General features: G+C 45.4%; 1 protein-coding gene across 3 annotated transcripts; it reads right to left on the bottom strand.

Moving 5' to 3' along the window:
* Positions 1–154: 154 nt before the first annotated feature.
* elf2b (E74-like factor 2b (ets domain transcription factor)) lies at positions 155–27,437 on the bottom strand. Of its 3 annotated transcripts, none has more exons than XM_041840847.2 (11): positions 27,084–27,437; positions 16,661–16,864; positions 15,501–15,759; positions 6,465–6,590; positions 6,042–6,230; positions 4,599–4,685; positions 4,241–4,433; positions 3,589–3,984; positions 3,284–3,458; positions 2,015–2,254; positions 155–1,845 (listed from the first exon to the last, which is right to left on the bottom strand). In XM_041840847.2, exons 2-11 carry the CDS (start codon positions 16,733–16,735, stop codon positions 1,483–1,485), a joined length of 2,103 nt encoding a protein of 700 aa, XP_041696781.2. In that variant the 5' UTR covers positions 16,736–16,864; positions 27,084–27,437; the 3' UTR covers positions 155–1,482. The 3 variants fall into 3 exon arrangements, with proteins under 3 accessions (XP_041696781.2, XP_045064195.1, XP_045064196.1); XM_045208260.1 differs by lacking the exon at positions 27,084–27,437 and adding an exon at positions 23,625–24,062; XM_045208261.1 differs by lacking the exons at positions 15,501–15,759; positions 16,661–16,864; positions 27,084–27,437 and adding an exon at positions 11,320–12,095.
* Between the last annotated feature and the right edge of the window lie 459 nt (positions 27,438–27,896).

Below are 27,896 nucleotides of genomic sequence, written 5' to 3'. Positions count from 1 at the left end.
TAGATCACCACTCTCTAACAGGCCAATGTCTGAGCCAACATCTGTAGTATTTACCGCAAATGCAGGAACATTGCCTTTAAAAAGGTGCATTGTTGGCGCGTTTGCAAGAGCATCATTTCACTTTTTTTTAAACAAAAAGACAAAAAGGAGAATCGTTTAATTCAAATGTTTTTTATATTTCAGTAAAATCTACTTGAATACACTTTGAAACAAGAGTACAACAAAATAGAATACTTCAAATGTTGAATATACAAACTAGTTCAGTCCGAACATCTTTATAGAACTAAGAATAAGCAAAAAATGCTAAAGAAAATATAGGGGGCAGAGCCAAGATGGCTGACGAGAAGTTCATGCTTATGAGATTTTCGAAATCTACCCAAAAGAAATGGAGGCCCCAAAATGGAAGCTGCAGGCAGTTACCCTAGAGACAGTTACCACGGGGAAGTAGATCTAGTAAGCCTATGGTCAAGGTCTACTAGAACCAACCAGGGTTGGGGTCAATTCCATTTCAATTCCAATCTGTCACCATTGAAGAGAATTGGAATTTCAGTATACTTCCTGAATTGAAATGGATTTTGACCCCAACCCTGGAACCAACCCACATACACTGACCTGGGCTTCAAACCACAATAGAAAAATGTGATGCCGTATTGTTTTATAACACTGTGCTTGGTACAAGGTATCAAAAGTCAGAAGAAACCGTAACACAAACCTAGATCAGGTTTATCTTATAAACAATGAATGAAAAATAAAACAAATCATTCTAAGGCTGTTTTGTTTTGCATTTAACTCCATAAACTGTATAATAGTTATATACATATAAAGTCCCTTTAGCTTTTTATTCTTCCCTTGTAAGAGCTGATCCTAGAACAGTCTTTCATGTGGTGTGTGTGATGCGTAGCAGCGTGTACCATCCTACATCTGCACAGTGATCGTCAAATAAAAGGCTGGTTTTTTACACAAGAGAAAAATAAAAACACAAAAAGAACATTTCTATACAAAGCACATCCCCCCCATCCATCTCTATCCTTTCCTTACCAGTTTGGTTTTTATCATTACATTTGTTTAGTGTTTGCGTTTTTTCCTGTAGCTTAGTTAGCTAGAGTCTCGTCTGCCAGAAACAGAAATGTAGTGATTTGAGTTTGACTTGGTCCCTTTTTCTGAAAGGAGATTCTTCCCTTTTGAAAAGTCATTGCTGGGTTCCTATGTGGGTTGGGTGTCCTCCAGTCGTGTACAATTCAAATGACACCCTGTTGCCTACTAAAGTAGTGCACTGTATAGGGAATAGGGTCACACCCTGGGTCTCCAGGGAGAGATGAGGCTGTGGTTGGAAGGTAGACCCCCCCAGGGTAAATCAGAGGTGGTCGTGGGTCTTTATAGTCTCTCAGACTGTCAGGTAGAAAAAGAGGAACAAACTCCTATCTGGGCAAAAACTGTACAAACAATGATTATAGGTATGCGTGTGTCCGTACTTGTGACCTCTCAACACTCTGGATCTTCTGATTGGACGACTACCGGGACGATCTCCGTGGCGACAGCCTCGCGGCTCGGACTGTCCTTCTCCGGTGCTTCCGGTAACGTCGTCTGGACCGGAACGGCCTGTACCGACACCGTTTGAACTGTCAGCGTCTTGGCTTGCTGTTGTTGCTGTTCTCTCATTGCCGTGGCGATGTCCGAACTTTTGATGATGCCGCTGATGATATGGGGTGCCGCCGACGGAGCACTCCGGTTGGCTGTCGTCGTCACGGTGACCACTGCCGTCCCTGTCCCGCCACCTTGCGTTGTTGTGACGATATGATGCGTCTGTTGATGATGCAGCGTTGTGGGAACAGCCAACCTCATCACCTTGGTTACAGGGGACCAAATATTTGAATTTGTAAAACATTTAATAATCACACACAAGTCTGTTCCCAAATGCAATACTTTTTCGCTTGAATTACAGTATCTCGTGATGTTTCAAAGTATGCGTTTTCCTATTTCTAGCTTAAAATTGCCAAAAAAATTAAAATGTCACCTGTGTCCCTGGAGCCATGGTAACATGAGGTGCCAGGGCTCGGACCCCCCAGGAGTTTGTCCCGCCCAGGAGAGAAACGCTGCCCGTCGGGGAGCCCCCCAGGCCGGGCTTGGTCCGCTGCTGCTGGTACTGGGCCAGCTGGTGGGCTGGGATGGTGATGATCTTAGCCAGCTGGACCGTGATCTTGTCTCCGTTCTCTGCCGTGGCCGGAACCATGGTGGGGATGGTCTGGATCACAACCTGGAGAGAAGAGATATACTGTTAGGAACAGGTCTACTCATTCTAGATCTATACAGAGTGGTGGGGACGGTCTGGATCACAACCTGGAGAGAAGAGATATACTGTTAGGAACAGGTCTACTCATTCTAGATCTATACAGAGTGGTGGGACGGTCTGATTACAACCTGGAGAGAAGAGATATACTGTTAGGAACAGGTCTACTCATTCTAGATCTATACAGAGTGGTGGGACGGTCTGATTACAACCTGGAGAGAAGAGATATACTGTTAGGAACAGGTCTACTCATTCTAGATCTATACAGAGTGGTGGGACGGTCTGAATCACAACCTGGAGAGAAGAGATATACTGTTAGGAACAGGTCTACTCATTCTAGATCTATACAGAGTGGTGGGACGGTCTGATTACAACCTGGAGAGAAGAGATATACTGTTAGGAACAGGTCTACTCATTCTAGATCTATACAGAGTGGTGGGACGGTCTGAATACAACCTGGAGAGAAGAGATATACTGTTAGGAACAGGTCTACTCATTCTAGATCTATACAGAGTGGTGGGACGGTCTGAATACAACCTGGAGAGAAGAGATATACTGTTAGGAACAGGTCTACTCATTCTAGATCTATACAGAGTGGTGGGACGTTCTGATTACAACCTGGAGAGAAGCGATATACTGTTAGGAACAGGTCTACTCATTCTAGATCTATACAGAGTGGTGGGACGGTCTGATTACAACCTGGAGAGAAGAGATATACTGTTAGGAACAGGTCTACTCATTCTAGATCTATACAGAGTGGTGGGACGGTCTGAATACAACCTGGGTGAAAAGGTATGATGTAGAAGGTAAAGGATTAGACCTAGTGTCTTTAATTTTATGGGATCAAAAGTTAACTATATGGTTTACAAGATTCAAGTTTTCAATCGTTGATGGTTAGTATGAGGCGTGCCTGTGTAGTTCAGCCAAGTCAAACTGTCCATTCTGTCTACAGTGTAGCTGGCTGACACATCCACTAGCTAACTAGTGGTTACCCACCTTCTGTTGTGAGCTGGCGTTGCCCGTTGCCGTGCCGATGGGAGAGGCGTTGGCCAGTTGGTACGTTGTTTGGCCTCCCGACGTCCCCGGCGCCTGTTGCATGGCAACCGTTGAGATCTTCTGGCCCAGTGATGTTGTCATGACTACAGGCACCTGCATGGCGACCCGTACAGTCCTGGAGACAGAAACAATAACAAACTGGAGTCTGACAAAGTTTTGTAAATACAAACTTACTAGATATTGCTAGATAGATATAAACAAACTATTTTACGGTCAGTATTAGGGTGTGTCTCTCTCTCTCTAACCTGGGTCCTGAGACGGTGGGGATGATGGCCGTGTGAGAATGCTGCGTCTGGGTTCCGTCTGGCGCCGTGGAAACGGTCACTATCCTCGGAACCCCCACCGCCGCCCCGCCCCCAGTCATCACCACATTGTTGCCCTTAGCAACCGGTGCATGGACTATGGTTCTAGTCCCGCCCCTCAGGATGGTGGGCGCCTTGGCGAGCTCGGCCACATTCAGTATCGTCTCCGACGAGGGCGGGACTCTCTCGTGGTAAGACTTCTCTGAGCCAATCAGATCGTCCGATCTGGAGTCGGCCTTGTCGTCCTCGATGATAATGATGTTCTTGGGCATCTCCTTGAACTGGTAGACCAGCCGCTGACCTTCGACCTTGGCCAGTATACCACGCTGGTAGTAGTACCTGGTAGAGAGGGAGGAGGAAGGATAGGGAGGGAGAGGGAGGGGGAGAGAGAGGGAGGGGGGAGAGAGAGGGAGGGGGAATAGATGAGGGAGGAGAGAGGAGGGGGGATAGGAAGAGAGGGACGAGGAAGGGGGAGAAAATAGAGGGAGAGTGGTAAAGTTCAGACTGAACTGGAAGTGGTAGAGCTCATACAACCAACAGTATACCCCACACCAGTCCATTTCAAGTGATAGACAGTTCTTGGGTAAGCCCTCACCTCAGAGCCCGCCCCATGGTTTCATAGTTCATGTCAGGTTTGTTCTTGTGTTTGCCCCACAGCTTGGACACAGCCTTGGAGTCCACCAGCTTGAAGATACCCTTCTCTCGCTGAGTCCACTTGATATACCTGGGACAGGTGTTCTTGTCCTGGAGTAAATCTAACAGGAACTCCCACAGGTACGTGGTGCTTCCTGGAGAGCACAGACAGACAGGTCGGTCAACAGGAAGCTGATATTTATCCCTTCCTCCATGTTTACAGGCAACAGGTTAACGTCACAAAGAGGTGAATATTCAACACATGCCATCCTCAGAGTTGATGTATGGGTCCTTTATATAATACATTAGGTCTGTCATACCTTTTCCTTCTCTGGGTTTCTTCTTGATGACGAGGTCCGGTGATCCGTTGGACACAGCAGGCTGGTGAGGCTTTGGCTTCCTCCCCGCTACACAGACAAGACCAATAAAGTTATTCAAACTAAATCTAAAATCAACTGACATTAATCAGTGAAAGACATGAGCATTTCACATTGCTTGCAATCTCCCAATCTGCCAATAGTTGGTGCTCTTTGTCTGCAAGATACAGCCAGTCTGACAATTCATTCCTATTTACCATCAACATCCTGTCTACAAGATACAGCCAGTCTGACAATTCATTCCTATTTACCATCAACATCCTGTCTACAAGATACAGCCAGTCTGACAATTCATTCCTATTTACCATCAACATCCTGTCTACAACATACAGCCAGTCTGACAATTCAATCCTATTTACCATCAACATCCTGTCTACAAGATACAGCCAGTCTGACAATTCATTCCTATTTACCATCAACATCCTGTCTACAAGATACAGCCAGTCTGACAATTCATTCCTATTTACCATCAACATCCTGTCTACAAGATACAGCCAGTCTGACAATTCATTCCTATTTACCATCAACATCCTGTCTACAACATACAGCCAGTCTGACAATTCAATCCTATTTACCATCAACATCCTGTCTACAACATACAGCCAGTCTGACAATTCATTCCTATTTACCATCAACATCCTGTCTACAAGATACAGCCAGTCTGACAATTCATTCCTATTTACCATCAACATCCTGTCTACAACATACAGCCAGTCTGACAATTCATTCCTATTTACCATCAACATCCTGGCTACAACATACAGCCAGTCTGACAATTCATTCCTATTTACCATCAACATCCTGTCTACAAGATACAGCCAGTCTGACAATTCATTCCTATTTACCATCAACATCCTGTCTACAACATACAGCCAGTCTGACAATTCATTCCTATTTACCATCAACATCCTGGCTACAAGATACAGCCAGTCTGACAATTCATTCCTATTTACCATCAACATCCTGGCTACAAGATACAGCCAGTCTGACAATTCATTCCTATTTACCATCAACATCCTGGCTACAAGATACAGCCAGTCTGACAATTCATTCCTATTTACCATCAACATCCTGGCTACAAGATACAGCCAGTCTGACAATTCAATTCCTATTTACCATCAACATCCTGTCTACAAGATACAGCCAGTCTGACAATTCATTCCTATTTACCATCAACATCCTGTCTACAAGATACAGCCAGTCTGACAATTCAATTCCTATTTAATCAACACCTAATATTGCTGTTATCATTAAAAGAATTGAGGCACTTTAGCATTACTTTTAGGTCTTAATCAACAGACAGTATCTTTGGGTAGTATTATGGAAAGTTTCTTGATTTCTCATTGGATTAGCCAGTATTCTATCCTGTCTTAAAGCCATCTTAACCTTTCTTCTTTCTGACGGGTTGGTGGTCAGGCTCTGATTGGTCTGGTTCCTCTATGAGGGTGACCTCCATGTCCTCGTCCACACAGTCTTCTGTAGACACCTCCACCACAGTCTCGGTCATCACGTCTGGACGCATCGCAGCGTGGAGGAAGTCTGGGGTGGTCACACACGCTGCCGGGATGAACACGTCTAGTGGGACAAGACGGAACACTTTATGAAGAGAGAAACTGTGTGTGTGTGTAGTGTGTGTGTGTGTTCTGGTGGATATGACGTTGTGTGAACACCAACATTTATAAGAAATCATCTGAGATCTATTACATCAATGATGTCTCTCTGTTATTGTATATAAGCTGCTTATGGATGGAATATGCCATCATGAATACAACTAAAATATCAAAATAAGTGTGTGTGTGTGTTAGTTACCTGGGCTGCGGTCCCCTCTCAGGCTGGTAGGAGAGTCCATGTGCAGCAGAGCCTCGGCAGCCTCGATGGTCTTATCAGAACAGTAGATCCTGGTGCCAGACTGTTGATAATGGACGGACGCCTCCACTGAAACACAGAAAACACACGTTAGTACAGGTGAAACACACCGTTGCAAGTATGTACAGGCGGTGTAGACACCGTTGCAGGTCTGTACAGCCGGTGTAGACACCGTTGCAGGTCTGTACAGGCGGTGTAGACACCGTTGCAGGTCTGTACAGCCGGTGTAGACACCGTTGCAGGTCTGTACAGCCGGTGTAGACACCGTTGCAGGTCTGTACAGCCGGTGTAGACACCGTTGCAGGTCTGTACAGGCGGTGTAGACACCGTTGCAGGTCTGTACAGGCGGTGTAGACACCGTTGCAGGTCTGTACAGGCGGTGTAGACACCGTTGCAGGTCTGTACAGGCGGTGTAGACACCGTTGCAGGTCTGTACAGCCGGTGTAGACACCGTTGCAGGTCTGTACAGCCGGTGTAGACACCGTTGCAGGTCTGTACAGGCGGTGTAGACACCGTTGCAGGTCTGTACAGGCGGTGTAGACACCGTTGCAGGTCTGTACAGCCGGTGTAGACACCGTTGCAGGTCTGTACAGCCGGTGTAGACACCGTTGCAGGTCTGTACAGGCGGTGTAGACACCGTTGCAGGTCTGTACAGGCGGTGTAGACACCGTTGCAGGTCTGTACAGCCGGTGTAGACACCGTTGCAGGTCTGTACAGCCGGTGTAGACACCGTTGCAGGTCTGTACAGCCGGTGTAGACACCGTTGCAGGTCTGTACAGCCGGTGTAGACACCGTTGCAGGTCTGTACAGCCGGTGTAGACACCGTTGCAGGTCTGTACAGCCGGTGTAGACACCGTTGCAGGTCTGTACAGGCGGTGTAGACACCGTTGCAGGTCTGTACAGGCGGTGTAGACACCGTTGCAGGTCTGTACAGGCGGTGTAGACACCGTTGCAGGTCTGTACAGCCGGTGTAGACACCGTTGCAGGTCTGTACAGCCGGTGTAGACACCGTTGCAGGTCTGTACAGGCGGTGTAGACACCGTTGCAGGTCTGTACAGCCGGTGTAGACACCGTTGCAGGTCTGTACAGCCGGTGTAGACACCGTTGCAGGTCTGTACAGCCGGTGTAGACACCGTTGCAGGTCTGTACAGCCGGTGTAGACACCGTTGCAGGTCTGTACAGCCGGTGTAGACACCGTTGCAGGTCTGTACAGCCGGTGTAGACACCGTTGCAGGTCTGTACAGGCGGTGTAGACACCGTTGCAGGTCTGTACAGGCGGTGTAGACACCGTTGCAGGTCTGACAGGCGGTCCCTTGCAGTCTGTACAGGCGGTGTAGACACCGTTGCAGGTCTGTACAGGCGGTGTAGACACCGTTGCAGGTCTGTACAGCCGGTGTAGACACCGTTGCAGGTCTGTACAGGCGGTGTAGACACCGTTGCAGGTCTGTACAGGCGGTGTAGACACCGTTGCAGGTCTGTACAGGCGGTGTAGACACCGTTGCAGGTCTGTACAGGCGGTGTAGACACCGTTGCAGGTCTGTACAGGCGGTGTAGACACCGTTGCAGGTCTGTACAGGCGGTGTAGACACCGTTGCAGGTCTGTACAGGCGGTGTAGACACCGTTGCAGGTCTGTACAGGCGGTGTAGACACCGTTGCAGGTCTGTACAGGCGGTGTAGACACCGTTGCAGGTCTGTACAGCCGGTGTAGACACCGTTGCAGGTCTGTACAGGCGGTGTAGACACCGTTGCAGGTCTGTACAGGCGGTGTAGACACCGTTGCAGGTCTGTACAGGCGGTGTAGACACCGTTGCAGGTCTGTACAGCCGGTGTAGACACCGTTGCAGGTCTGTACAGGCGGTGTAGACACCGTTGCAGGTCTGTACAGGCGGTGTAGACACCGTTGCAGGTCTGTACAGGCGGTGTAGACATTTCATTACTTGTACAGTACAGATGGGTTCTGATGCATCCTACTGGTAATAAAAGTTGTGTTTGGTTACCTCAGATTTCCACTGCTTTGTTTTTATTGTGAAAGCACTGTCGGCGTTCCATTTTACATTTACATTTTAGTCATTTAGCAGACGCTCTTATCCAGAGCAACTTACAGGAGCAATTAGGGTTAAGTGCCTTGCTTAAGGGCACATCGACAGATTTTTCACCTAGTCGGCTCGGGGATTAGAACCAGCGACCTTTCGGTTACTGGCACAACGCTCTTACCCAATAAGCTACCTGCCGCCTTTAACGGTTTACTACCAAACTAAAGTTTCAGACACTTCAATGGCTTGTTTAATACACTTCTCACACTTGAAACAACTTCTAAAGGTCTGTCAAAGCTGGCATTCTCTCTCTGGCGCCCCCTAGCAACCTTTCAGTCTCCAGTTACTATGGCATTACTGATGTAGGATCAGCTGCAAACAACAGTCCTATCCTTAACCACTATGACCTACAGCGTACGACTGACCTTGAAACAGGTGTTAAAGAGCATCAAGTAACTTACTAGCCATACACTCAGGCTGCGTCCAAATAAGTCTTGGTTAGAAGTGATGGTTTCCTCCTTCCTCATCTCCTTTGGGCCCTGAGTTTTGCCCCCATATAAAATGACCCAATAAGGGGAAAACTCTGGACCTTTGTTTTCCTCATCATGGGCTGTCTACAACAAGGGGTCTATAGGGTTTCCTTGGGCTCATCTGGTCACAGTAAATAATAAGGGCTAGGAATTGTTTGACAAAGAAAAAAGAAAAAATGAAGCAATTTATTAGTATGGGTATGCAGTCATTCTGAGGAACTAGGAGACTAAGCCCAGGGGTCCGTCCCAAATGGCACCCTATTCCATTTATAGTGCACTACTTTTGAACAGCGCCCTACGGGACGTTCTTATGGGCCCTGGTCAAAAGTGATGCACTATATAAGGGATAGGCTGCCATTTGGGACTCAGCCCAGGGCACCTGTTGTTGTCTCTCTCTGGGAAGCACGTATCTGGTTACCATCACCCCTGCCCATGTTAGGTTATGAGGCAGGCACAGGGGGGCTATCTTTAGGAGACAGACCCTGATACACACTGCCCGTCGTCTCACACAACCAAACGGTAGCCCCACACACATAAACAAACACACCACTAAGGGCTAGAACTACTATAGCCATCTGATAGGCCGAGCTGCACTTGAAACCAGGCAGGACCACCTAAATAAAACACCATAGACCATAACATAGCCTGGGCACTGGATACTTTGACACAGATACATAGGCTATAAACATAGCCATTTGACATACATGCTAAGACACATTTATCTTTAAGCGTGTTATATGTCTGGGTTTAACTGTAAAAGTCTGTCTGAGATCAATGTTACGCTTTTTCATATTTCTAGGGATTGGTTCAACAGTCCGTGTTTAGTTAAGCGAGGTTGGTTATCCGAATCTTTTGTTGGGTACGGACTCGGTTGAAAATGTACTGCTGCACTACTAATTAATTAACACCTGTAAAAACCAATTGAGTCTAAAAGTCAGCATTTCTCAATGTACAAAATCCTTGTAAATAAATGTGATTTTCATCTTTACTTATCCACACGAAAGAAAGAATAAACTGGAACTATTTGACCGAGCAAATAACAGCAAGTCCGACAAAAAGTAGTGCTGTCCCCTATGACTTCCGTGTTTACACTCGCGTAGCCTTTCCCTCCAGTTCTCTTCGAAGACGGTGAAGACGGTCTCCATACCTCACGTCACTCACTCCCCGCCCCGGACGCCATTGGATACTTCAGTAATCTACACCCACCCATCTAACAACGCTCATTGGCTGGTTGGAAGATTTCGAACGCCTCATGAGCGCCGTTGGTCAAACAGACCTGTCAATCAAGCCAAAACCCGCCTAGATGCATAACAATGCTTCCGCCATCGAAATTATCCAGAAAATCCTTTAAGAATCGTGTTAAATCAAGAAAGAAAATATAATACTCTAGCCAATGTAAAAACAAATACAAACGTTTGTGTTTGTGTGCCGAACTGAACTTAAATGAGACACTGGCAAAAGCCAGCATTGTGAGTGCACCGTTAGCAGCCTCCACACACTTCACGGGATAAATCGCTGGGCCCATACTTAGATAACGGTCCGAATCTGACTCAAAACGGAACATGGCAAAAAATTAATTAAATAAAAAGTCACAAAATTCCTAGAATACAGCCTTCAACTAAATGTTTTCACTCACTTCCGTGTCATTCAATGTTTGAACAAACTGGCTGTGTGTGTTATTCAACAAGGAAAAACATTTATATTGACTATATTTCAATACAGGGAAATAATCCAATCACAACATAACTGATTCAAGATAGGTAGATTTTATATACAGATTGTGTATTTAATGCCATGATCAAATGCGGAATAAACATAAATCCACATGCCCTTCCGACTCAGACAGCGTGGCAAAGACGTAGGAAAGACAACACATCTACAACACTTCCTGGTTTCAGCGGGGCTCGCTCTCTGCCCGAACAACCAGTTATTATGATACACATGGACGAAAAACTATAATCACGATATGCACACGCTGCTACGTGCATATTGCAGTCTAATCCTCCAGTGCTCATAGCCAAACGGTACTTTGAAACATTTTAAGAACGTCTGAAGAAAAGCGGACATCGCCATGCAGGTTACTAAGCAAGGTGATCACTTCCTGCTTTGCCCTCCATTACTTCACGAAACTACTTAAATGGATATGGGGGCGCAGCGGTCGCCAAAAACCACACATACCGCGTCAACCAACGGTCGCCGCCAGAACGAGTTCTAAATCAAATCCGTTACGTTACCTGCTCTGATGAGCAGGTCGAGTTGGTTAGCGGGCCCCTCATGAAGTGAAGTCGCCATGTTCTTCCCGTGTTGCAGATTCGCATTGACTTTACACTGAAATGCACAGGCAGCCACAAGCCCGGATCACTCCGCCGCAACAGGAAATCTCTTCAAATTCAGCCAGACCACTTCACAACCCCCACACTGCGGCCGATGGGTGTCCTTCCGCGCCAAACACAGGATATCCTCCACTCTCTCTAGCTCTTCCCAAAGATGGTGGATACATTTAGATGTCCCACTCAGGCCATTAACCATTTTTTATTTTTCCTGTCTACGTAAGGGGTGGCTCTCCAATAGGCACCAATTCATGAGCAACTGGGTCTGGTCCGCTTAGTTCATTGACTGAATATGAAGCAGACAAAAGGAGCGAGTGAGATGTCTCGCTTCCTTTTCCATATCTGCTCTTGCATCAATCGAACGTCAACCAAAGCAGGAAAAAATGAGGACTCTTCCAAAATAGTGCATTCAACATAAAATGCAATAAAATCTACTCTGTTACGCTTAAAAAAAAAAAAAAGACACCATTCATATAATTGAAGAGCGTATAATAGTGTCTTCATTTGCATTATAGTAAAATGACCTGAGGCTATGTAAAGTAGAAACGTAAACGTAATCAGTTTAGGATGGTAGAAAAGCCTGACAACTTTAGAAACTTTGAGAGCATTCGCGCGCACACACAGTTGTCTGTCTGCTTACCTGGCTTGGACCATACTCATTTCCAAAGAGAATAATTAAAAAACAACAAAATAAATACCTTGCTTTTAACATCTTACAAGCTTTTGGTTTGGTGTGTTTTTCTCTCTACCTTATCCAACTAAACTATAGGCTATAAACGGCCTGCCTAACCTTTATGTTTGACCAATTAAAATCACTGCAATCAATGCATGGTTCACAAACTTCCAGACAGTACCCTTGTGGAATGTATGTGTACTACAGTGGGCAGCCACAAGAGGGCGATGTCTACCGGCAGACAGGCCTTACGTATCCGCTTTCTGAGTTTCCCTGCTTTCTGCAACCACACCAAAGCTGTGAGGTGACTGTGGTATTGTGGATGAAGGTGTGGAAAATAATGTACATCTCCCAAATGAAAATAACATCTGTAAACTGGTGTGTGGTATGTGCATTATATGTATGTCAAGTGAATGTAAAAAAGCGAAATGTAATACTTCACTATCCTCCTCTATTATCAAGCACTAGTGCCAAAGCTGCAACCTGTCCCACTTCTTCTCCTATTTTACTGTGTGTGTATTCAGGTTGTATATAAAAGTTACATGTATGTATGTATGTATGTATGTATGTATGTATGTATGTATGTATGTATGTATGTATGTATACCACTAGTGTATTCAGGTTGCATATAAAAAGGTACATGTATGTATGTACGTACAGTACCAGTCAAAAGTTTGGACACCTACTCATTCAAGGGTTTTTCTTTATTTTTTACTATTTTCTACATTGTAGAATCATAGTGAAGACATCAAAACTATGAAATAACACATATGGAATCATGTAGTAACCAAAAAAAGTGTTAAAATCAAATTTTATTTTTTATTTGGAGATTCTTCAAAGTAGCCACCCTTTGCCTTGATGACAGCTTTGCACACTCTTAGCATTGTCTCAACCAGCTTCACCTGGAATGCTTTTCCAACAGTCTTGAAAGAGTTCCCACATATGCTGAGCACTTGTTGGCTGCTTTTCCTTCACTCTGCGATCCAAGGTCATCACTCTCCTTCTTGGTCAAATAGCCCTTACACAGCCTGGAGGTGTGTTGGGTCATTGTCCTGTTGAAAAACAAATTAGTCCCACTAAGCGCAAACCAGATGGGATGGCGTATCGCTGCAGAATGCTGTGGTAGCCATGCTGGTTAAGTGTGCCTTGAATTCTAAATAAATCACAGACAGTGTCACCAGCAAAGCACCACCACAACATCACACCTCCTCCTCCATGCGTCACGGTGGGAACCACACATGCAGAGATCATCCGTTCACCTACTCTGCGTCTCACAAAGACACAGCGGTTGGAACCAAAAATCTCACATTTGGACTCATCAGACCAAAGGACAGATTTCTTGGCCCAAGCATGTCTCTTCTTCTTATTGGTGTCCTTCAGTAGAGGTTTCTTTGCAGCAATTCAACCATGAAGGCCTGATTCACGCAGTCTCCTCTGAACAGTTGATGTTGAGATGTGTCTGTTACTTGAACTCAGTGAAGCATTTATTTGGGCTGCAATTTCTGAGGCTGGTAACTCTAATTAACTTATCCTCTACAGCAAAGGTAACTCTGGGTCTTCCTTTCCTGTGGCGGTCCTCATGAGAGCCAGTTTCATTATAGCGCTTGATGGTTTTTGCGACTGCACTTGAAGAAACTTTCAAAGTTCTTGAAATTTTCCGGATTTTCCGGATTGTCGTTTCTCTTTGCTTATTTTTTTACATTTACATTTTAGTCATTTAGCAGACGCTCTTATCCAGAGCGACTTACAGTTAGTGAGTGCATACATTTTTCATACTGGCCCCCCATGGGTATCGAACCCACAACCCTGGCGTCACAAACGCCATGCTCTACCAACTGAGCTACACAGGGCTGTTCTTGCCATAATATGGACTTGGTCTTTTACCAAATAGGGCTATCTTCTGTATACCCCCCCTACCTTGTCACAACACAACGGATTGGCTCAAACGCATTAAGAAGGAAATAAATTCCCCAAATTAACTTTGAACAAGGCACACCTGTTAATTTAAACGCATTCCAGGTGACTACCTCATGAAGCTGGTTGAGGGAATGCCAAGAGTGTGCAAAGCTGTCATCAAAGCAAAGGGTAGCTGAAGAATCTCAAATCTCAAATATATTTTGATTTGTTTAACACTTTTTTGGTTACTACATGATTCCATGTGTTATTTTATAGTTTTGATGTCTTCACTATTATTCTACAATGTAGAAAATAGTACAAATAAAGAAAAACCCTGGAATGAGTAGGTGTGTTCAAACTTTCTCTACTTTTGCATATTTGTGATACTGAATGTTATCAGATCTTCAACCAAAACCTAATATTAGATAAAGGGAACATTACTGAACAAATAACAACAATTACATATTTATTTCATTTATTTAATAAACAAAGTTATGCAACACCCAATTCCCCTGTGTGAAAAAGTAATTGCCCCCTTACACTCAATAACTGGTTGTGCCACCTTTAGCTCGTCCAAAAAGTTGACTCAAGTTTGCCAAAAAGCACCTGGATGATCATCAAGACTCTTGGAAGAACGTTCTGTGGACAGATGATTCAAAAGTATAACTTTTTGGACGACATGGTTCCAGTAATGCCTGGCGAAAACCAAACTCTGCATTCCACAGTAAGAACATCATACCAAAGGTCAAGCATGGTGGTGGTGGTGTGATGGTTTGGGGATGCTTTGCTGCCTCAGGACCTGGACGACTTGCCTTAATAGAAGGAACCATGAATTCTGCTCTGTATCAGAGAATTCTACAGGAGAATGTCAGACCATCCGTCTGTGAGCTGAAGCTGAAGCGCAGCTGGGTCATGCAGCAAGACAATGATCCAAAACACAAAATCAAGTCTACATGAAAATTGCTAAAAAGCAACAAATTGGAAGTTTTGGAATGGCCTAGTCAAAGTCCAGACCTAATCCCAATTGAGATGTTGTAGCAGGACTTGAAACGAGCAGTTCATGCTTGAAAACACACACGTCACTGAGTTAAAGCAGTTCTGCATGGAAGAGTGGGCCAAAATTCCTCCACAGTGACGTGAGAGACTGATCAACAACTACAGGAAGCATTTGGTTGGAGTCATTGCAGCTAAAGGTGGCACAACCAGTTATTGAGTGTAAGGGGGCAATTACTTTTTCACACAGGGGCATTGGGTGTTGCATAACTTTGTTTATTAAATAAATGAAATAAATATGTAATTGTTGTGTTATTTGTTCACTTATGTTCCCTTTATCTAATATTAGGTTTCGGTTGAAGATCTGATAACATTCAGTATCACAAATATGCAAAAGTAGAGAAAATTAGAAAGGGCGCAAATACTTTTTCATAGCACTGTATGTATACCACTAGTGTATTCAGGTTGGGTAGGTGTATGTGTGTATGCAGGCCTGTATGCGTGTACATCCCACCCCTCTCACCTGTCTCCACCACCTCCGTCTCCACCTCCTGTTCTTCCCCCACGTCCTGCATCAGGTAGGTCCCATCATCGTAGACCAGAACCTGGGCAGAGAAGCACTGCTCCAGCCCCCTGCCTGGGACCTCCTCCACGATCACCGCTGGGTACTCCTCCTCTTCATCCAGGTCCCCATCTGTCTCGTCTTCGACCACGTCTCCCTCCACCTCTACCTCAGCTTCACCATCTCCCTCCTCACACTCCTCCACCTCACACTCCCCCTCCTGGAGAACAGGGGTGCAAAGAGTCAGACAAAGAGAAAGAAGAGCTTGGTTAAGAGAACAGAACATCCTAAACAGAGCACTTTCTCTATTGCTACACAGTCCTTTCTCAAAGTATAGGAGACGTGTAAAGGAGGCCAGTGAGTATGAATATTGGAGCGCAGCCCCTATCTAGTCCTTTCTTTAAGGAAAGCAGACATGTAAAGGAAGCCAGTCTAGGTCCTAGGTGATTTCATTGCTCATAATTCAACATTTACATTTTAGTCATTTAGCAGTCGCTCTTATCCAGAGAGACTTAAAGTTAGTGCATTCATCTTAAGATAGCTAGTTGGGACAACCACATATCACAGTCATTGCAAGTACATTTTTCCTCAATAAAGTAGTTAATCAGCCAAGTCAGAGCTAGTAACAGGCTGACCACACCGTCCGCATCGGGAGCGTTGCAAAATAAATGGACATATACATGTTATTCAATCATTGCACCCACACTGCTTGCGCACGTCAACGAGCGTCTGCATAGCCAGGCGCTAAAATAGAACTTGGTTTTATTTGTGACGATTGATACGCTGCAAGTCCCGCCTCTCCCATCTCCTCATTGCTTTTTAGGAGCATATACCCACGTGGGTGATTGAAAGATGAACTGAGGTCCACACTCCAGTCCAGTTGGTGGTGGTAATGCACCTTAAAGTTGGTTGCCAACCGCCATATAAAGTCCAAAGATGAAGCCTGAAGGAGGAGAGATTACTAGAAACTAACTCTGTTTACCCTTTTATCTGTGGATTAATTGTCAGAGTAGAGGACCTTGTGCATGTGGTCAGCATGTAAGGGGGAAAGTCAAGTGCAAGTGTTAGTTCCTTAAAGGCTTCTTTTATTTTTTTATCGGCCCTACCCTCTCACAACTCACCTGATGGGGGTCCTCCACAGCGGTTACATACTCCACCACCGCCCCTCCACTGTCAACGAGCACCACCGAGGTCATGACGCATGCCCCTCCAGGCTAGATCTAGCCCCGGCCTACTCACTGCTGCCTCCTGGCCCTGCCTCGCTCTACTGCCCCACGCTGGTGGCCTCCGGTACTGCAGCCAGGCCACAGCCCAGACCCAGGAGACTGAGGAAGAGACAGAAGGAGAGTTATTTAACATTTATAAAGCCAGTCGTTGAGAGCAAGTTGTCTTTGGCATGGACAGGCGTACATGATGGCAAGAGAGACCTGTGGTCTAGGGAAATCTCTAGTTGCTGCTCTCTTCCCCTCCTTACTACTGAGCCAGTCCCAGGTTTCAGTAGGACCTCCTCTCTCTCTTCCCCTCCTTACTACTGAGCCAGTCCCAGGTTTCAGTAGGACCTCCTCTCTCTCTTCCCCTCCTTACTACTGAGCCAGTCCCAGGTTTCAGTAGGACCTCCTCTCTCCTCCCCTCTTTACTACTGAGCCAGTCCCAGGTTTCAGTAGGACCTCCTCTCTCTCTTCCCCTCCTTACTACTGAGCCAGTCCCAGGTTTCAGTAGGACCTCCTCTCTCTCTTCCCCTCTTTACTACTGAGCCAGTCCCAGGTTTCAGTAGGACCTCCTCTCTCTCTTCCCCTCCTTACTACTGAGCCAGTCCCAGGTTTCAGTAGGACCTCCTCTCTCTCTTCCCCTCCTTACTACTGAGCCAGTCCCAGGTTTCAGTAGGACCTCCTCTCTCTCTTCCCCTCTTTACTACTGAGCCAGTCCCAGGTTTCAGTAGGACCTCCTCTCTCTCTTCCCCTCTTTACTACTGAGCCAGTCCCAGGTTTCAGTAGGACCTCCTCTCTCTCTTCCCCTCTTTACTACTGAGCCAGTCCCAGGTTTCAGTAGGACCTCCTCTCTCTCTTCCCCTCTTTACTACTGAGCCAGTCCCAGGTTTCAGTAGGACCTCCTCTCTCTCTTCCCTCCTTACTACTGAGCCAGTCCCAGGTTTCAGTAGGACCTCCTCTCTCTCTTCCCCTCTTTACTACTGAGCCAGTCCCAGGTTTCAGTAGGACCTCCTCTCTCTCTTCCCTCTTTACTACTGAGCCAGTCCCAGGTTTCAGTAGGACCTCCTCTCTCTCTTCCCCTCCTTACTACTGAGCCAGTCCCAGGTTTCAGTAGGACCTCCTCTCTCTCTTCCCCTCTTTACTACTGAGCCAGTCCCAGGTTTCAGTAGGACCTCCTCTCTCTCTTCCCCTCTTTACTACTGAGCCAGTCCCAGGTTTCAGTAGGACCTCCTCTCTCTCTTCCCCTCTTTACTACTGAGCCAGTCCCAGGTTTCAGTAGGACCTCCTCTCTCTCTTCCCCTCTTTACTACTGAGCCAGTCCCAGGTTTCAGTAGGACCTCCTCTCTCTCTTCCTCTTTACTACTGAGCCAGTCCCAGGTTTCAGTAGGACCTCCTCTCTCTCTTCCCCTCCTTTACTACTGAGCCAGTCCCAGGTTTCAGTAGGACCTCCTCTCTGCTCTCCCCTCTTTACTACTGAGCCAGTCCCAGGTTTCAGTAGGACCTCCTCTCTCTCTTCCCCTCTTTACTACTGAGCCAGTCCCAGGTTTCAGTAGGACCTCCTCTCTCTCCCCCTCTTTACTACTGAGCCAGTCCCAGGTTTCAGTAGGACCTCCTCTCTTCCTCTCCTCTTACTACTGAGCCAGTCCCAGGTTTCCAGTAGGACCTCCTCTCTCTCTTCCCCTCTTTACTACTGAGCCAGTCCCAGGTTTCAGTAGGACCTCCTCTCTCTCTTCCCCTCTTTACTACTGAGCCAGTCCCAGGTTTCAGTAGGACCTCCTCTCTCTCTTCCCCTCCTTACTACTGAGCCAGTCCCAGGTTTCAGTAGGACCTCCTCTCTCTCTTCCCCTCCTTACTACTGAGCCAGTCCCAGGTTTCAGTAGGACCTCCTCTCTCTCTTCCCCTCCTTACTACTAAGCCAGTCCCAGGTTTCAGTAGGACCTCCTCTCTCTCTTCCCCTCTTTACTACTGAGCCAGTCCCAGGTTTCAGTAGGACCTCCTCTCTCTCTTCCCCTCCTTACTACTGAGCCAGTCCCAGGTTTCCAGTAGGACCTCCTCTCTCTCTTCCCCTCCTTACTACTGAGCCAGTCCCAGGTTTCAGTAGGACCTCCCTCTCTCTCTTCCCCTCCTTACTACTGAGCCAGTCCCAGGTTTCAGTAGGACCTCCTCTCTCTCTCCCTCTTTACTACTGAGCCAGTCCCAGGTTTCAGTAGGACCTCCTCTCTCTCTCCCCCTCTTACTACTGAGCCAGTCCCAGGTTTCAGTAGGACCTCCTCTCTCTCTTCCCCTCCTTACTACTGAGCCAGTCCCAGGTTTCAGTAGGACCTCCTCTCTCTCTTCCCCTCCTTACTACTGAGCCAGTCCCAGGTTTCAGTAGGACCTCCTCTCTCTCTTCCCCTCTTTACTACTGAGCCAGTCCCAGGTTTCAGTAGGACCTCTCCTCTCAGTTCGGCCTCTCTCTCTTCCCCTCTTTACTACTGAGCCAGTCCCAGGTTTCAGTAGGACCTCCTCTCTCTCTTCCCCTCTTTACTACTGAGCCAGTCCCAGGTTTCAGTAGGACCTCCTCCTCCTCTCTCTCACAGCTCTAGGATCAGTTTGGATCAGTGTCTAGGGGCCACTACTGCCCCTAATCCTCTCTCTCCCTCCCTCATATCTCTAAGGGCCTATCCCCTCTCCAGCTCTCCCATCTCTAAGGGCCTATTCCCTCTCCAACTCCCCATCTCTAAGGGCCTATTCCCTCTCCAACTCCCCCCCTCCCATCTCTAAGGGCCTATTCCCTCTCCAACTCCCCATCTCCTGGCTACAGGAAGTGCCTGTCGGTGGAGAGGGGAACTAAGAACCAAAACAGGAAGTTGACTCAGCTCCACTATCCTCTGCCTGACGACCAACAGACACCATGGCAATGGTTGCTAAGGGCACAAGGCCCTCATTTCCTGCTCAGAGGAAGAATTATTGGACTTTGAGAGGAGGAAGTACGGACTGGACACACACACACTTCACTTCTCTCTCCCTCTAGCCACACACACACACACTACCCCTTTCACTTGATCTCACACTCACACAGCAGCACTGTAGGAGGCAGAATTCTAGGAAGCAGATCATTGTTGAGGATGTAGGACAAAACATGATGACTGTTCCCTCCTCTGATACAGGATAGGTCAATACCAAAACATGATGACTGTTCCCTCATACAGGATAGGTCAATACCAAAACATGATGACTGTTCCCTCCTCTGATACAGGATAGGTCAATACCAAAACATAATGACTGTTCCCTCCTCTGATACAGGACAGGTCAATACCAAAACATGATGACTATTCCCTCCTCTGATACAGGAAAGGTCAATACCTAAACATGATGACTGTTCCCTCCTCTGATACAGGAAAGGTCAATACCAAAACATGATGACTGTTCCCTCTGTTTGATACAGGACAGGTCAATACCTAAACATGATGACTGTTCCCAACTCTGATACAGGACAGGTCAATACCAAAACATGATGACTGTTCCCTCTGTTTGATACAGGACAGGTCAATACCAAAACATGATGACTGTTCCCTCCTCTGATACAGGAAAGGTCTATACCAAAACATGATGACTGTTCCCTTTGTTTGATACAGGACAGGTCAATACCAAAACATGATGACTGTTCCCTTTGTTTGATACAGGACAGGTCAATACCAAAACATGATGACTGTTCCCTTTGTTTGATACAGGACAGGTCAATACCAAAACATGATGACTGTTCCCTCCTCTGATACAGGAAAGGTCTATACCAAAACATGATGACTGTTCCCTTTGTTTGATACAGGACAGGTCAATACCAAAACATGATGAATGTTCCCTTTGTTTGATACAGGACAGGTCAATACCAAAACATGATGACTGTTCCCTCTGTTTGATACAGGACAGGTCAATACCAAAACATGATGACTGTTCCCTCTGTTTGATACAGGACAGGTCAATACCAAAACATGATGACTGTTCCCTCTGTTTGATACAGGACAGGTCAATACCAAAACATGATGACTGTTCCCTTTGTTTGATACAGGACAGGTCAATACCAAAACATGATGACTGTTCCCTTTGTTTGATACAGGACAGGTCAATACCAAAACATGATGACTGTTCCCTTTGTTTGATACAGGACAGGTCAATACCAAAACATGATGACTGTTCCCTCTGTTTGATACAGGACAGGTCAATACCAAAACATGATGACTGTTCCCTTTGTTTGATACAGGACAGGTCAATACCAAAACATGATGACTGTTCCCTTTGTTTGATACAGGACAGGTCAATACCTAAGTCCCAGCTCAGTGCTGTCTAGGACAGAACTCAACACACACAACATCCTCAAACAAGAGTCTCTCCTCTCATTTCTTTGAGACCAGGGCAAATGAATCTGACTGACCCTCGACTAAGAATATCTCTCTCTCCTATAATTAGCTTTCTCATTTTAGCCTAATTGTCACGTACTCCTGGTCTTTCTGATGAATCTAGTATTTTTCCTTGTACCTTCCATCCGATTCATGGCCATCACAGCCCTTTTAGTAACTATCCGTTCCCTACTGTAATGTAGTTGTATTATGAATGGGGACAGGCTGGTGTGGTGTTGCCTACTGTAATGTAGTTGTATTATGAATGGGGACAGGCTGGTGTGGTGTTCCCTGCTGTAATTTAGTTGTATTATGAATGGGGACAGGCTGGTGTGGTGTTGCCTACTGTAATGTAGTTGTATTATGAATGGGGACAGGCTGGTGTGGTGTTCCCTGCTGTAATTTAGTTGTATTATGAATGGGGACAGGCTGGTGTGGTGTTCCCTGCTGTAATTTAGTTGTATTATGAATGGGGACAGGCTGGTGTGGTGTTCCCTGCTGTAATGTTGTTGTATTATGAATGGGGACAGGCTGGTGTGGTGTTGCCTACTGTAATGTAGTTGTATTATGAATGGGGACAGGCTGGTGTGGTGTTGCCTACTGTAATGTAGTTGTATTATGAATGGGGACAGGCTAGTGTGGTGTTGCCTACTGTAATGTAGTTGTATTATGAATGGGGACAGGCTGGTGTGGTGTTGCCTACTGTAATGTAGTTGTATTATGAATGGGGACAGGCTGGTGTGGTGTTGCCTACTGTAATGTAGTTGTATTATGAATGGGGACAGGCTGGTGTGGTGTTCCCTGCTGTAATTTAGTTGTATTATGAATGGGGACAGGCTGGTGTGGTGTTGCCTACTGTAATGTAGTTGTATTATGAATGGGGACAGGCTGGTGTGGTGTTCCCTACTGTAATGTAGGAGGACAGGGCTGGGATCAGTACTAAATGGAAACCCCTCTCTTCAATTATTCAACACAGGCCAGCTGACACTGATCCAGGACCTGCAGACCGTATTAACAACTTCATGAATATAGTTTAGTTCACTTAACCTGTAGTAGACTAAAAACAGACACAGGACCTGTAGTGCAGAGAAGACCTTGGTCATTAGCCTAACCTTATTCCCATAGCCTGGTCATTAAACCTCTTGTTAACTAACTAAACCTGACCTTTATACACTCGGCAGTCACTGTGCATTGTGTTGCTGCCTGCTGTATACATTTCACAGCCTTCTTCAGTCTTTCTGTCTCTGGCATGGGAAATAGCAGCCCTATCATCCTAGCAACATAGTGTGTGTGTGTGTGTGTGTGTGTGTGTGTGTGTGTGTGTGTGTGTGTGTGTGTGTGTGTGTGTGTGTGTGTGTGTGAGAGAGAGAGTTAAAATGCACAGCCCTGCATCCTTGAGAGCTGCAACGTCTGCAAGTTTCTTTTCACTCTGGCACTAGGCCGGTGGAAAACACTGACACTAAGATGACAGTCAAAGAAAGGATGCCATCAGCAAATCACAAAGCAGCTGGAGGATGGTCTCTCTCCCTCCCGGTGTTTCTCTCTCTTTTTATCCCCCCCTCTCTCTCTCTCTCTCTCCCTCCCTCTTTCAAAAACCTTGGAAATGCAGTGGCGCCAGCTACAGTCGTTTCATAAACAAGATATAAAGTAGCCTAGTCAAAGTCCGCACACAGCACACAGACATTCCCTTACAGCTGTTGCACCCAATGTTCCTTTGTCCAAAGCAATACTAGAACGGAGCCACATATTCGTTGTAGCTAGTTCATGTGGGACAAACACAGGTATGACGGCCTTACTCACACACACACACACACGTCCTGTACAGCTAACCTTGTTGGGCCACACAATTCAGTCCCATTCAAAATCCTATTTTCCATAACCCTAAACCTAACTCTTACCCTAACACTAAAACTAAACCTAGCTCCCTAACCCTTAACGTAATTCTAACCCTAACACTAATTCTAACCTTAACCCTAAACCCCCTAGAAATAGCATTTGACCTCATGGGGACTAACAAAAATGTCCCCAGTTGGTCAAAGTTTTGTTCGTTTACTATTCTTGTGGGGACTTCTGGTCCCCACAAGAATAGTTAAACACGTCCACACACACACACACAAACACACAAAGCAGCAGACTTTAAACAAGTCTCAAACAAGACTTTCAACATTCAAACCAGAATTACAGGCCCGTCAAGAGAGGCTGCCAAGTCACCACAGAAGTACACACAACAGTTGCAAACCCTAAAAAGTCAACGAAAGACTGGCAACAAAAAACACCACCAAACCGTAGTACTTAGTTTACAGAGTTAGCATGATTGGTTTGACTACTGGCATAAAACACTACCAAATGCCTATCCATATACATGACATAAAGAGCATGTAGTCTATCACTCACTCCAAAGTCCTGTTATTCCAAAGTCTAACTGAAGCCAACATCTTAACCATACAAGATACAGAGGTGCTAAACAACCAATCCAAACATTCCTCAGACAGGCTACTTACCAAGGGAAACCATGGAATAGATAGAGTCACTGAGGCTCATGACTGCTCCACATGCTCAACCTGAATCCTGCACATTCATCCCAAGACTGGATCCAATATTGGAAGGATTCCAACATTCCATAGAAGTATCCAACATTCCAAGGAATCCCACAATATTCGGAGTTCGTCCTGCTGTCAATTCATCCATGACATCCAGGTAGGAGCTTTGTTTGACTGTCTTTCAACAAGCAAAAGAAAGAGGTAGTGGTAAAAGGGGTGAACGACAGAAAGAAAGAGAGAATGTTTTCTTGCTGCACTGCAGAACCATTCTCTTTGCCTCTATTTCGCTGTAACCTCTTTCCTTCCATCTCTCTCTCCCATCCCTCTCTCCTCCGTCTTCTCCATGCGGTGGAAAGAGAGTGAGCCTCAGAGAGACTCAGCACTTTGAGAGTGTGAGCCCTGCCGCCAGATCACATGATGAGGGTGGAACGCACACACAGCGTCACATGATCCTGCAACAACAGAGCTTTTGTTCAGACTGAGGGTAGTTGCTAAAGATACAACGCCCTGCCTTGTGCCCTACCCTGTCTCGTGTGTCACACACACACACTCACACTCTCTCTCTCACACACACACACTCTTTAGGCCTAGATGACCAAAGATGCACACACACAAGCCAACACCAGATGACCTCACACACCCACAGACAGACACTAGCAGTTATTCACCATCAACTGTAACATCTCCCAACACAACAGTTACAGTTAGACACTAGCAGTTATTCACCATCAACTGTAACATCTCCCACAGCAACAGTTACAGTTAGACACTAGCAGTTATTCACCATCAACTGTAACATCTCCCAACACAACAGTGTGTATTTTTGAACACCTGTAACTGCCATTTCCTGCAATCTAGCCATAAATGATAACAAAATAAGGTAAAAATATAAAATGGTCTCGCAGCCAGTCCACAAAGTGGCGCAGCACCCCTCTAACATTCTTTGGAGAGAACCCTGGGATCCACACTACGACACCCGCACATATACTTCCCAAAAGTTAACCTTTTTAACAAAGTTTCAGTTGTGTACGTTTCAATGTGTGGGTATTCTTTTAACCAGGGGTTGCGTTAACACAGGATTTTGCGTTTTTCACGTAGTAAAGGAAAGATAAAACTAAAACTTTAGATAAAAAGCAGATCCAAAATGATTCTTAATGTAAATTCTGCCCGGCTTCAGTCAGGGTTCGCACCAAATCCTGAATGTAAAAGGACTAATTCCGTGCTTCAGTTGCACTTCTCCACTAGGATGAAATATCTTTGCACTCGTCATTGGATCACTAGACAACGCTTTGACTGATGTGTACGCTACTTGTAGGTGTAGTTTTCCTCCATTAGCAAGTTAAAATGCAAGATTAACTTCAAGAAAACATTAGGAAATGTACCTGGCTAGATTCTTTCTTTGATAAGTATGCATAGTTTTTGCAAAAACCACCTTGCTTTTTCATTGTAAGCTAATTTACTTGTGTGGCTGCTAGCCAAATAGCATTGCACTTCTGTTGTCATCTAATGAAAACGATTTTCCGCAGAATGTGCTGCACTAATGTATTTTGTGTGAAGAAATGTCTATAGTTGCACTCCCCTTATCACTCTATTGAAGCAACCAAATAAAAGTTGACTTTCAATATAAAACACAGGTGAAATGGTTTAAAACGCAGGTCTTTGAAAGCTAATGTGACCCCTGTCTACAATAGATGTAGTATTATTTGTACCCAGTCAGTGGCTGAGAGATGTCGTATTATTTATACCCAGTCAGTGGCTGAGAGATGTCGTATTATTTGTACCCAGTCAGTGGCTGAGAGATGTCGTATTATTTGTACCCAGTCAGTGGCTGAGAGATGTCGTATTATTTATACCCAGTCAGTGGCTGAGAGATGTCGTATTATTTATACCCAGTCAGTGGCTGAGAGATGTCATATTATTTGTACCCAGTCAGTGGCTGAGAGATGTCATATTATTTGTACCCAGTCAGTGGCTGAGAGATGTCATATTATTTGTACCCAGTCAGTGGCTGAGAGATGTCATATTATTTGTACCCAGTCAGTGGCTGAGAGATGTCGTATTATTTATACCCAGTCAGTGGCTGAGAGATGTCATATTATTTGTACCCAGTCAGTGGCTGAGAGATGTCATATTATTTGTACCCAGTCAGTGGCTGAGAGATGTCGTATTATTTATACCCAGTCAGTGGCTGAGAGATAATGGATGTAGACTAGACTGTGTGCAGGACATGATCAAGTAGCCTATCAGGTGTAGCACTGCAGTGTGTGTATCTACTCTACAATGACACACTCTCATATCAGTGCCAGTGTTTGACCAGTGAACCCAACACTCACTGTGAGCATTTATTCATATCATATCACTATGGTAACCCTGTCGTCCATCCCACCACCAGACATTGGCTTCCCACTCTCTTGGGAACCAACCGAACATTCACCCAATATGTAATATTCAAGTAATCGTAGGCTTTTGCTCAGCATCGTCAGTCGGTACACAGACTGCAAGTTTCACTGTGTAAAAAGTGTCAGTTGGACACCAGTTACTAGCAGCCTAAAGGACATTGGTGCCAAGATCTAACCGTCGTTCACTTGTGAGATAACTATCCTTCAGGGCCTAGCTCGCTGGTTCAAAGGTTACTCTAAGCCAGTGCTACTCTCATTTAGTTAGCTATCAGTTTGTTTGCATTAGCAGCTAGTCACAAATTGTGAGGGAAGCAGTTATTGCAGGCCAAATGTCAAGTGCAGCCATAGTCTTATCTAGGGCTAGATAACATTGCAGTCAGATCAGTGTCTGTTTTAGCTAGTCCGAAAAACGTATTAATAATGTACGTAAATGAAATATGAAAACGTATGCACTCACTACTGTAAGTCGCTCTGTATAAGAGCGTCGGCTAAATTACTCAAATGTAAAATGTAGCAGAGTAACGTTTGCTAACTAGCTATGAGCGCTTCACAAAACCCACTGACGCCTTTGCAGCTACTGCCGACACTACTATTGTCTGTAATCTAACTCTTGGGCAATAGTATAGGGTCCTATTGGGTTAAATTGTCAATACCAGAGCATTTGCCAGTGTAAATGCATGGGTCTTAAACAAAACTGAGGGCCAGCATTACAGCCATGGGCAAGTAAGTTAGCTAGTAAGTGAACGTTAACTAGCTAACGTTAGCCCTTATACTGTAACTTTCTGGAGCCCTCTCTCGCCCTCAAACATGAACATTGATTGAAGAGTTTATTTATTTACAAACCACAGCAACTACCTAACTAGTTACGATTATTGACTGGCTAAATTGTGATGCCCCCTCCTCTCTAGTTAGTTAGCTAACATGCATATTTATGTTCTGGTATTCACGATTAACAGCTTGTTAGCTAGCCAAGTTATGTTTTGCTGAATTAGCATATGGAAAGCTACGAGAATCTCTTTACCTTGAAATGCCTCTTCTGCCCAGTCCAAAGGGGGTTGCTGATGCAAGGCCGAGTCAACAACAGACACTCACACAATGGTAACGTTAGCTGCTGCCAGTGACAGTCCGTAACCTCTCCCGAACAGACCCAGCTAGCGGCGTTGCTAACGTCAAAGCTAGCTAACCGTTGTTAATATGCCACATAATGTAAAGCTCTCTACAAAATAAGGATTTGGTTGTGAAAGCACGTTTCTATGTCATTCTGAACAATAAATAAAGCTGTGTTTTTTTCCAAAGGGGCTCGACTCGTTTTTTTTGCTGGGAGGAGAGATTCGGGTCAAAAAACTACACAGCCTGCCAGCGATTGACACACAGGCCGTGACGTCACGCAGAACAGCAACTGGCCGCCTCCCGACCCTTCCCCATAAACAGTATACCTTTTCTTTTGCAACATTCTCCAAAATTGTTATACTACTGATGTTATGTTTCAGTGCATTGAAATATAATTACTTTGTTATTTCTCGGTTGTGTCAAATTATTTTCTGAAGGGATATGCCCGTTCTCTGTGCGTTTGGTTTCCTATAATTTGCACTACTGCTAGTCATTATATCATGCATGCATGGAGCACCACATGTAGCCTTGCAGTCTCTGATGAACGCAATTCAATAAACATTGGCTGCATGGGACTGTTACCCATTCAAACAGATTGAAGGAGATTGAATGGAAGTATTGAGCTCCATCTACTGGCCAAAATGTGTCGTTTTATCCTGTAGGGCTACATACAAAAACGGCACAACACAAAACATTGACAACCAAATAACATTGACAACCAAAT

The sequence above is a fragment of the Coregonus clupeaformis genome, chromosome 27 (assembly GCF_020615455.1).
Source record: "Coregonus clupeaformis isolate EN_2021a chromosome 27, ASM2061545v1, whole genome shotgun sequence".
Taxonomy (NCBI): Eukaryota; Metazoa; Chordata; class Actinopteri; order Salmoniformes; family Salmonidae; genus Coregonus; species Coregonus clupeaformis.
This window is presented reverse-complemented; position numbering and strand designations above follow the sequence as displayed.

What these genes read in the sequence shown, in the direction of transcription:
- elf2b (XM_041840847.2), bottom strand. Translation starts at nt 16,735, where the DNA reads ATGACCTCGGTGGTGCTCGTTGACAGTGGAGGGGCGGTGGTGGAGTAT. An exon ending in GACGGAGGTGGTGGAGACAG is followed by an intron (nt 6,591 to 15,500) that starts GTGAGAGGGGTG and finishes TCTGTGTTTCAG; the next exon opens with TGGAGGCGTCCGTCCATTAT. An exon ending in GAGAGGGGACCGCAGCCCAG is followed by an intron (nt 6,231 to 6,464) that starts GTAACTAACACA and finishes TTGTCCCACTAG; the next exon opens with ACGTGTTCATCCCGGCAGCG.